Source organism: Muscardinus avellanarius (genome assembly GCF_963383645.1).
Source record: "Muscardinus avellanarius genome assembly, chromosome: 5".
Lineage (NCBI taxonomy): Eukaryota > Metazoa > Chordata > Mammalia > Rodentia > Gliridae > Muscardinus > Muscardinus avellanarius.
The window spans coordinates 140,126,778-140,137,927 of NC_137790.1; the positions used below are offsets into that span (position 1 = coordinate 140,126,778).

An 11,150-nucleotide genomic window follows, 5' to 3' on the forward strand; every position below is an offset into this window, starting at 1 on the left:
AACTTTGGTGGTCTGGAGTGCAACTCAGGCTTAGAACATGTTCGGAGGTGTTCAAGGCCCAAGGTTCATTCCCCAGCACCAAGAATAAAAAGAAAATAAAAGAAAAACTCTAAAAAAATAAAGATTTTTGGTGTTAGGAAGAAGAAGGAATGTTATGGAATCTCAGGGTTTTTTTATTTATCATTTTCTTTAAACAACATTGGCTTTTCTTTTGTGAGAGTGATTGTCTTGAGGGCTCTTATGTTTAACATTTGATTAATACCGTGTTCAGAGACTTTGTGATTTCTTTTTAGACTGTTTCGTGGTTAACATGTGTCTTCATTGTTCAGCACCTAGCATCTCTCCTGCTACATAACAAGTTTGCCACAGAATTTGTTGCCCATGGTGGAGTACAGAAATTGCTGGAAATTCCTCGTCCTTCTATGGCTGCAACTGGTGTATCTATGTGTTTGTATTACCTGTCCTATAATCAGGATGCTATGGAAAGAGTAAGTCTATAGTATTCAGGCATATGAAAATGGGATTGGGTGGGGACATGTCTTTAAAAGAACACTTTGATAAAGCTGGGCATGGTGGCACACACTTGTAATCCCAGTACTTGGGAGGTTGAGACAGGAAGATCACAGATTTGCGACAGTCTAAGCAGCTTAGGCCCTCTGCAACTTAGTGAGACCCTGTTTCAAAATAAAGAATAAAATAGTGTGTGTGTGGGTGGGTGTAGCTCAGGGGTAGAATGTCCCTGGGTTCAATCCCCAGACCACAAAACACACACACACACACTCATAGAACACCTTCTGGACAAGAAATAATGAATTGTTGAAGGATTAAACTCAACTAATGTAGTTTTCAGGTTTGGGATGGATTGTGTTCTAAAATTGCATGGTAACTACAGAGTGTACCCCGTTGCAGTTTAAACTTTAAGAATTACTTGATGGGGATTAACTGTTGTATTCTGCAAAGCTAGCTTTTTATACTGATGAATTTTTTATCCCTTGCAAAGATCCCATTGCTCAGAAGTGTTATAACATTTTCTTTTTCTTTGCAGGTTTGCATGCATCCTCACAATGTCCTGTCTGACGTGGTTAACTATACCCTGTGGTTAATGGAGTGTTCTCATGCCTCAGGGTGCTGTCACGCTACCATGTTTTTCTCAATTTGCTTCTCATTCCGGGCCGTGTTGGAACTCTTTGATCGCTATGATGGTCTTCGTCGTCTGGTCAACTTGGTGAGGTTTTTTCTTTGGGTTCTTTTGCTAGGAGTAGGGATCCCGACCCTTTAGTGGTACCCCATGGAAGAGAGGAAACTTCTTGAGGAGCTTTGTTACCATTCTTTGTACATTCTTTTTTCTCCCTTTATTCATAAGTTTCTTTTTCTCTATCTCCTTTTTTGTGCGTGTGACACTTGGAACTGAACCCAGAGGCTCACCAAGGCTCTACCACTGAGCCACAGCCCAGCTCTTTAATAGGTGGAGGAGACTGTGCCACTGAAGACTTGCTTTACAAGTAGTAATCTTTTAGGGGAAATTAATGTTGATAATGTTGATCTTTCTAAAAGCAGCAAGCCAGGGACATGATGGTGCACACTTAAAATTGCAGTACTTAGTAGGCTAAGGCAGGAGAATTGCAGGTTTGAGGCCAGCCTCAGCAACTTAGTGAAACCCTGTTTAAAAAGAAAGCGCTGGGGGTATAGCTCGTATAGCTCAGAGGTAGAATTCCCCTGGGTTTAATCCCCAGCAGCATCAAAAAGAAAAAGTTTATGTTTGTATAGTTTTTTTTTGGGGGGGGGGGTAGTACTAGGGATAGAACCCAGGGGCCTCCTACCTCTGGGTTACACTCTCAGATCTATTTTATATTTTATTTGGAAACAGGGTCTCTTAAGCCAGCTGAGGCTGGCTTTGAACCTGTGTTATCCTCCTGTCTCAGCCTCCCAAGTGCGGGGATTACAAGCGTGCGCCACCACACCTGGCCATGCTTGCATAGCTCTTATTGTCTTTTTTTGTGACACTTGAGGATTGAACCCAGGAGCATTCTACCTCCAGGCTACACCCCCAGCCCTGTTTTATTTTGAAACAGGGTCTCACTGAGTTGCGGAGTGTCTCACCAAGTAGCTGAGGCTTCCTGTGAATCTGTCAGCCTCCCAAGCACGGGGATTACAAGTGTGCGCCACCACACTCGGCTCATGTTTACAAATCTTTTTTTTTTTTTTTCCCAGTACTGGGATGGAACCCAGGGGCATTCTACCTTTGTGCTACACTCCCAGCCCTATGTTTAATTCTTTATTTTGAAACAGGGTCTCACTGAGTTGCAGAGGGCCTCACTAAGTAGCTGAGGCTGTCCTCGAACCTGTGATCCTCCTGTCTCAGCCTCCTGAATGCTGGGATTACAAGTGTGTGCCACCATGCCCAACTCATGTTTTAACATGTTGGAGAGCTGTGTCATTTTTCCAATATGGGTTTAATGCTTTGCTTTTATATGGCTTCCACTAGGCAGTTCTATACATAGGTATACTTTGATACTTGTCAATCTTTTTAAGCATAAAAGTTTACCAAAATCTTTTACTTTTCTCTTCCTAACTGTTCTTTCCCTTCTTGTACCCTAATCTTGTACCTGTTTATTAATAGATCAGTACTTTGGAGATCTTAAATTTGGAAGACCAAGGTGCACTTCTGAGTGATGATGAAATATTTGCTAGCCGCCAAACTGGGAAACACACCTGCATGGCCTTGCGCAAGTATTTTGAGGCTCACCTGGCCATTAAATTGGAACAAGTGAAACAGTCACTTCAGAGGACTGAGGGTGGCATTCTTGTTCACCCTCAGCCCCCATACAAGGTAAGAGGATGTGGGTTTTTTCTTTTTGATGGGGTGGTGAGGGTCATGAATGAATGAAAATAGAGTTAGGGAGTTTAGGAGGGAGGTAAAAACACCAACCGGGTTATCAAAGAACGCTGCTTTATTCAGCCCTGGAACCCTCCAGGGAGTCAGCCGGCCATGGGGGAAGGGACTGACAAGCCCTGTGTCCAGAGAGTTGCATGTAGTCCCAATCAGCCTGGCGAGTCATAGGGCGGATCGGAAGCACCGATGTTTTACCGATGTTCTCTTGCGACCTTTGTGGTCTCGCGACCTCTGGAGTCTGTCTGGTGATGTTTGGAGTCTCATGACACCTGGGTCTTGTGATATCTCCGCTTCTGGCTTCCGGGGTCTGCCTCCTGTCCCTGCTGAGGTGTCATGTGGGGAAGGGAAGGGGGAACCTGACCTATCAGATCATACCCGGGCCATGTACGTGGCGGGTGATCTGAACGACAGCCCAGCCCAAGATGCAGTTCTAGAAAGACGGTCTTATTAACACTCCAGCATCTGCACTCAAACACTCGGGTCAGTGGCATCTGGGATATATGTCGTTGGACTTTACTTGCCTGTATAAAAACAGAACAATTGAAAGTGGGTGTAATAGGTGAATTTCTTTTTCTTTTTTTTCTTCTTTTTTTGGCAGTATTGGGGATTGAGCATTCTACCTCCAAGCTACACCCCCAGCCCGTCTTTTTATTTTGAAACAGGGTTTCACTAAGTTGTGGAGGGCCTCATTAAGTAGCAGGGGGCCTCACTAAGTAGCTAGGTCTGGCCACAAACCTGCAATCATTCCTGTCTCCCAAGTACTGGGATTAAGAGCGTCACCATGTCCGGCTCATAATAGGTGAATTTCAAGGGTTTAGTTTGCTTCCAGTTTTTGTTTTTCTTGGATTCTAGAACTAAAGGATGAACTAAAGCTTTTTTTTTTTTTTTTTTAATTTTTTTCTTTTTGCAGTACTGGGGATTGAATCCATTGAAGGCATTCTACCTTCGAGCTACACCCCCATCCATGGTTTTATTTATTTATTTTTGGTACTGGGGATGGATCCCAGGGGCATTGTACCTCCAAGCTACACGCCCAGCCATAATTTTTCTTTTTTATTTTGAAACAGGGTCTCATTGAGTTGCAAAAGACCTCACTAAGTAACTGAGGCGGTCTGTGAACCACAATCAGGGTCTCATTGAGTTGCAAAAGACCTCACTAAGTATCTGAGGTGGTCTATGAACCACAATCCTTCTGTCTCAGCCTCTCACATATTGGGATTACAAGCCTGAGTCACCGCTCCTGGCTTTTCAGTTCTATTTTTTATTCTTTATTTTGAAACAGGGTTTCTTGAGTTGCAAAGGGCCTCCTCTTGTTTCACCCTCCCAAATGCTGGGATTACCAGCATGCACCACCATGCCTCACTTATCTGTATGTTTTAAAAATCGCAAAGTGATCTGGGCATGGTGGTGCAGCTTATATCCCAGCATTGGGGGCAGGGGGCGGAGACCAGAGGATCCTGCTTTGTGGACAGCCTTGGCTACTTAGGAGTCCATCTGCAACTCAAGTGAAACTCTGTTTCAAAATAAATGATAAGAAAAAAAATAGGGCTGGTGTGTAGCTTGGAGGTACAATGTCCCTGGGTTCCATCCCCAGTATTGCAAAAAAAAGAAAAAAGAAAAGATACCAGTTACTTGGTGCCTAATTCATTTAAGTTATAAAATACCTGCACAAAGGAACATTTTTTTATTTTCTTGGGAAAAATGACTAAACATCATAGAATCATTGCTTCACATATAGGCTATTGACTCAAGAATTGTGGAGTTGGAAAGTTATTATTAAACCCTGATGGCTAAGCTTGGCATGGTGGCAAATGCCTGTGAACCCAGTGCTTGGGAGTTTGAAACAAGAGCATCACAAGTTCGAGGACAGCCTCAGCAAGTAGTGAGACTCTCATTAACCTCGTGGGACCCTGTTTCAAAATTAAAAAAAAAAAAAAATAGGACTAGGGGTTTAGCTTAGAGGTAGAATTTTCCTGGATTCAGTCCCATAGTACCACCAAAGGAAAAAGGCTGTGCTTGAGAAAGGTGTCAGGAAATGCTAAAGTTATATATAAATATGCCTTTTCTTATAGGCATGTTCATACACTCATGAACAAATTGTGGAAATGATGGAGTTTTTGATAGAGTACGGCCCCGCGCAGCTGTACTGGGAGCCAGCTGAAGTCTTCCTCAAACTTTCTTGTGTGCAGCTCCTGTTGCAGCTCATTTCTATTGCCTGCAATTGGAAGACCTACTATGCAAGGTGGGCAGGTTTCAGTTGACATTTGATTCTGCTTTTGCTAAAGTTGTTGGTTGGCTGTTTTGCACATAGTGTACACTTAAACTTTTATTGAGTTGAAATTTTGGACTGAAATCTGAGAAGAGATTAAGCATGAAAATGTGCCCTTTCCTATATATGATCAGGTGATTGTAAACATTTTACAGTACCCAAGGACCAGTGTCTGCTTTCAGAGAAGGTATATAGTTTACGTTTATTAATTGTAGAGCTTAATTGTCTTGAGGTTAGGGTTCATTATTCTTTAGTATTTACAATTTAAATGTCTTAGAACTATAAATATTTATCTTTCTTTCACATAAAACTAAGTTTTGTCCTTTCAACACACTATCATGATTTTTACAGTTCAGTTAAAGACAGCAGAGTAGGGTGAGTAGCTGATATAATCTCCAGATGTATGCTTACCCTATATAGTCTCTACTTGTAAAAAGAAAACTAGCTAGGCATGGTGGTACCTGAAATCCCAGTACTTGGAAGGCTGAAATAGGATGATTGTATGTTTGAGACCAGCCTCAACAACTTAATGAGAACCTCCTCAACCTAGTGATACCCTGTTTCAAAATGAAAATTTGAAAGCATTTGAGGTGTAGTATGAAGGTAGAATACCTGGGTTCAAACCCTAGCACCAATATATGCCTATATATTTTGGAAGAGATGAGTGAAGAAAAATAGTAGCTAGCTGGGCATGGTGGTGCACATGTGTAATCTCAGTACTTGGGAGGCTGCGACAGGAGGATAGCAGGTTTGTGGCCAGCCTCAGCTTCTTAATGAGTCCCTCTGCAACTTAATGAGACCCTGTTTCAAAATAAAGAATAAAAAAATCTGGTGTAGTGGCGCACGCTTGTGATCCCAGCATTTGGGATGCTGAGAGAGGAGGATCACTGTTCAAGGATAGCCTCAGCTACTTAGTGAGGCCCTTTGTGACTCAGTGAGACCCTGTTTCAAAATAAAGAATAAAGCTGGGCGTGGTGGCGCAGGCTTGTAATCTCAGCATTCGGGAGGCTGAGACCAGAGGATCGCGATTCGTGGACAGCTCAGCAACTTAGTGAGGCCCTCTGCAACTCAGTGAGACCCAGTTTCAAAAGAAAGAGTAAAAAAATAGGGCAGGGGGTGTAGCTCAGAGGTCGAATGCCCGAGTTCCATCCCCAGATCTGCCAAAAAAAAAAAAAAAAAAAAAAAAGAATAAAATATAGGGCTGAGGGTATAGCTCCGAGGTAGAATGCCCCCTTGGATTCAATCCCCAATACTGGGGCAGGGGAGAGCAGCAGTAAAGGCTGTAGGCAGCATTTCTTGATCACCTTTTCCCTGTCTTTCCACTGTTCTAGACAGAGGAGGGTATTTTTCTTCTTTTTTTTTCTGCTGAGGCTAGTTGGGAGCCTGAGATCCTTCCTGTCTCAGCCTCCCAAGTACTGGGATTACAAGCATGCACCAGCATGACTGCTAGGAGGGACCTATATATGGGATATATAGCTTATTGACTAAATTTACGATACTAAATCAAGTGGAGTATCTTTTTTTTCCCCTTTCCATTTGAGGTACTCTTTTGCCTCAACCTATTTTATTTTTTATTTTGAAATGATCTCAGCCAGGTGTGGCGGTACATGCCTTTTATTTTATTTATTTATTTATTTTATGGTACTGGAGATTGTTCTACCTCTGAGCCCTACTCTCAGTCCTATTTTAATGAAACAGGGTCTCACTAAGTTGGGGAGCATCTCCCTAGGTTGCTGAGGGTGGCCACAAATCTGCTATCCTCCTGTCTCAGCCTCCCAAGTACTGGGATCACAATTGCGCACCACATGCCTGAATGTTTGTTATTTATTTATTTATTTTGGTGGTACTAGGGGTGGAACCCAGAGGCTTTCTACCTCTGGGCCCTACTCCCAGACCCATTTTTAAGATATTTTATTTGGAAACACAGTCTCACTAAGTTGCTGAGAGCCTCACTAAGTAGCTGAGGCTGGTTTAGAACCTGCGCGATCCTCCTGTCTCAGCCTCCCAAGCGTGTGCCACCACGCCCGGCAAGCCCTCAGAGCTTTAATAAATGATTGCCAGTAGTTGCACGTTAGTGTATTTTTTTTTTTTTTTTTTTGTAGCATTCAGAATTTAGATTTTTGGTTTAGGGCTGTTCTTCTGGTGAAATCTATGTAAATATTCCAAAGTCCAGAAAACTGAAGTCTGAAGCACTTGGAGTCTCAAGCAGTTTAGATGAGGCTGCCTTACCTGTACAGAGAGCCTTGTTTGTACTTCTGGTTCTTTTCCCTTCCCTCTTTTTTTTTTTGGATTGAACCCAAGGACATTCTAACTCTAAGCTATACCCCTCCCCTATTTATTTTTTTGGTGGTATTGGGATTCCTGGAAACCCGTCTACCTCTGGGCTACACTCCCAGACTTATCTATTACTTTTTTGTCGTGCCTGGTTGTTTAGCCCAGGGGCATTCTACCCTTGAGCAGCACTCCCAGCACGGCTGGCTTCGAACCTGCGCGATCCTCCTGTCTCTGCCTCCCAAGGGCGGGTATTACAAGCATGTGCCACCATGCCTGGCCCTCCCCTATTTGATTTATTTATTTGTTTATTTATTTAGGTGGTACTGGGGTTCCTGGAAGCCCTTCTGCCTCTGGGCTACACTCCCAGACCTATTTTATATTTTTGAAACAGGGTCTCTTAAGCCAGCACGGCTGGCTTCGAACCTGCGCGATCCTCCTGTCTCCGCCTCCCAAGCGTGAGGATTATAAGCGTGAGTCACCACACCCGGCGGTATTTTTATTTTTATTTATTTTTTAAGATTTAAAGAAGTTTATTAGAAAGATAGAAATACAGAAAATAGAAATACAGCCCCATCCTAAAATGGCATGGGGGTGTGACTCGAAATGAATACACCCTTATTTTTTATTTTGAAACGGTCTCCTACATTGCTGAGACTGGTCGCAAACCTATGATGTTCCTGTCAGCCTACAAAATACTAGGATTATAAGTGTTTGCCAGCATACTTGGCTTCATTCATTCATTCATTCATTCATTTATGTATTTTGTGGTACTGAAGATGGAACCCAGGGGCATTTTATCTTCAAGATACACCCCAAGCCTTATTTTTTATTCTTATTTTTTATTTTGAAACAGGGTCTCACTAAGTTGCAAAGGGCCTCACCAAATACCTGAGGCTGTCCAAGAACTGCTATCTTCCTGTCTCCGCCTCCCAAATGTTGGGTTTACAAGTGTGTGCTACCATGCCCGGCTATTCTTTTTATTTTTTATTTTTTTATTTTTTATTGGTGCACTGTATTCATAGATCATGGTGGGATCCAAAAAACTTTTGCAGACATACATGCACACATCGCCAGTCAACCCCCACCCGATCCCCACCCCGTTCCCTCCCCATCCCTTCTTCCCATGCTTGGCTTAGTGGTTGACATCTAGTACCGGCTATTTATTTTAAAACAAGGTCTCACTGAGTAGCAAAGGGCCTCACTAAGTAGTTGAGGCTGACTGTGAACCACGATCCTCTTGTGTCAGCCTCTCAAATGCTGGGATTACAAGTGTGTGCCACAATGCTCAGCTTTATAATTTTATTTGTACTTATCTATTATTATTATTATTATTATTATTGTGGTACTGGGAATGGAACCCAGGGTCATTCTACCTGGGAGCTACACCCTCATTCCTATTTTTATCCTTTATTTTGAAACAGGGTCTCACTGAGTTACACAGAGGCTGTTGGTGAATGGTGATTCTCCTGTCTCAGCCTCCCAAATGCTGGGATTACAAGCATGTGTTACCGTGCCAGGCCTTATCTATTATTTTTTTGTAGTGCCTGGTTGTTTAGCCCAGGGGCATTCTACCTTTGAGCAACACTCCCAGCCCATAATTTTTTTTTTTTAAGTACTTACTAAAGGTGCTCAGGGCTTCGCTAAATTGCTGAGGTTGGCTTCAAACCTGCAATCTTCTTGGTTCAGCCTCCCAAGTACAGTATATACCACTGCCTGCCTGCTCCTCCCTCCCTCCCTCCCTCCCTCCCTCCCTCCCTCCCTCCCTCCTTTCTTTCTTTCTTTCTTTCTTTCTTTCTTTCTTTCTTTCTTTCTTTCAGCTAAGGATTTGATCCTAGGGGCATTCTACCTCTGAGCTACACTGCCAGACCTCTTTTTTATTCTTTATTTTGAGACAGAATCTCATTAAATTGCAGAGAGGCTCACTAAGTAGCTGAGGCTGGTTACGAGCCTGCGAACCTGCAATCCTCCTTTCTCAGCTTCCCAAGTACTGGGATTACAAGTTTGCGCCACCATGCCTGGCTTCCTTATTTGTTTTTATTTATAGTATTTTAATGGACAGAAGTTCTGTCCCAGCCAGGCATGTTTGTATACATTTGTAATCTCAGTACTTTGGAGGCTGATACAGGAGGATTGCAGGTTTGAGGACAGCCTCAGCAAGTAGTGACACTCTCATCAGCCTAGTGAGGCCCTGTTTTAAAATAAAACTAAAAATAAAGCTAGGCGTGGAGGTGCACACTTGCAATCCCAGCATTCAGGAGGCTGAGACTGGAGGATCCTGGTTCACAGACAGCCTCAGCTACTTAGTGAGGCCCTCCGCATCTTAGTGAGACCCTGTTTTAAAAAACGAAAGAATAAAAATAGGGCAGGGGGTGTAGCTTGGAAGTCGAATGCCCCTGGGCTCCATCCCCAAACCCACACATGCAAAAAACAAACAAACAAAAAACTAAAAATAAATCGGGGTTAGGAGTGTAGCTGGGAGGTAGAATGCCCCTGTGTTCAATCTCTGGTACCACAAAAAAACAATAAAAAAAATGCTATCCCTGTGTTTTTTGCAAGTAATGTCATGGTGAATTACAAATTCTGTCTTGATGCCAGGAGCAGTGATAGAGTCATATGTGGTGATTCTGATTAGTTTTCTTTTTTCTTTTTTTCTGATGTTGGGAATGGAACCCAGAGGCATTCTACCTCCAAGCTATACCTTCCACCCATTTTATTTCTTCTTTGGAAACAGTGTCTCACTAGGTTGCTGAGAGCCTTGCTGAGTTGCTGGGGCTGACGTTGAACCTGTAATTCTCCTGTTTCACCCTCCCCGTACTGGATTATAAGTGGGCCCCACCACACCCAGCTTTTATTCTTACTTTGAAACAGCAGTCTTACTGCTTGCTTAGTCTGTCCTTATATCTCCAATCCTCCTGTCTCAGCCTCCCATGTATTGGAATTATAGGCATTTGCCATTATATCCAGTTTCTATTTGATTTCTTGTTTTGAAATAGGGTCTCACTGAGTTGTGGAGGGGTCCAAGTTGCTGAGGCTGTTGTTGAATGGGCAGTTCTCCTGTCTCAGCCTTGAAAGTCCTGAGATTACAAGTGTGTGCCACCACACCAGCTTCATTATCTTTCTCTTTAAAACCTACTGTTTCTTACGACTGTTGTCGTTTTCCTTTGATCATTCTTCCTGTTCAGGAATGACACTGTGCGCTTTGCTCTGGATGTCCTGGCTATCCTCACTGTGGTGCCCAAAATCCAGCTCCAGCTGGCAGAGTCGGTGGATGTGCTGGATGAGGCCGGCTCTACCATCTCCACTGTAGGTAGGTTGTACCTTGCTGTTTGCGTTGTTGCTTGTGTGCGAATTGTATTAATGTGTACATCTAAAGGTTCCTGTTGCTGTGGTAGTATCTGGAATCCAAGGCTTTTTCCTTTCTTGCAGGATAGTTCAATTTATTCCTACTATTTTTGTTCTCCTTATCTGGGAAAAATTGCAAATAACCTTGATGATTTCCATATAAAACTAAAAGCATCTTCCCTTGTTGAACATCTGTGTATGAAGCATTATATCGTGGAAATATATTGTAGAACTGATTGTGATTTTTTTTGTGGTATTGGAAATTGAACTCAGGGACATTCTACCTCTGAAGCTACCCCCACTCCTTTTTATTTTGAAACAGGATCTTGCTAAACTATTGAGGGTCTTGCTGAGACTGGCCTTTTTTTTTTT

At 42.9% G+C, this 11,150-nt stretch overlaps 1 protein-coding gene across 4 annotated transcripts in view; it reads left to right on the forward strand.

Annotated features, from left to right (window-relative positions):
• DCAF1 (DDB1 and CUL4 associated factor 1) overlaps positions 1-11,150 on the forward strand; it is a gene marked incomplete at both ends in the record, with an annotated part of 63,294 nt that overhangs the window by 26,589 nt on the left and 25,555 nt on the right. For 3 of the 4 annotated variants that reach the window (XM_080696821.1, XM_080696818.1, XM_080696820.1), the window contains 5 exons: positions 330-488; positions 1,046-1,225; positions 2,621-2,830; positions 4,966-5,135; positions 10,619-10,743. In XM_080696821.1, the coding sequence (XP_080552947.1) occupies positions 330-488; positions 1,046-1,225; positions 2,621-2,830; positions 4,966-5,135; positions 10,619-10,743 (844 nt within the window). The remainder of the gene's footprint in view (positions 1-329; positions 489-1,045; positions 1,226-2,620; positions 2,831-4,965; positions 5,136-10,618; positions 10,744-11,150) is intronic. The other variant, XM_080696819.1, reaches the window with a different exon arrangement.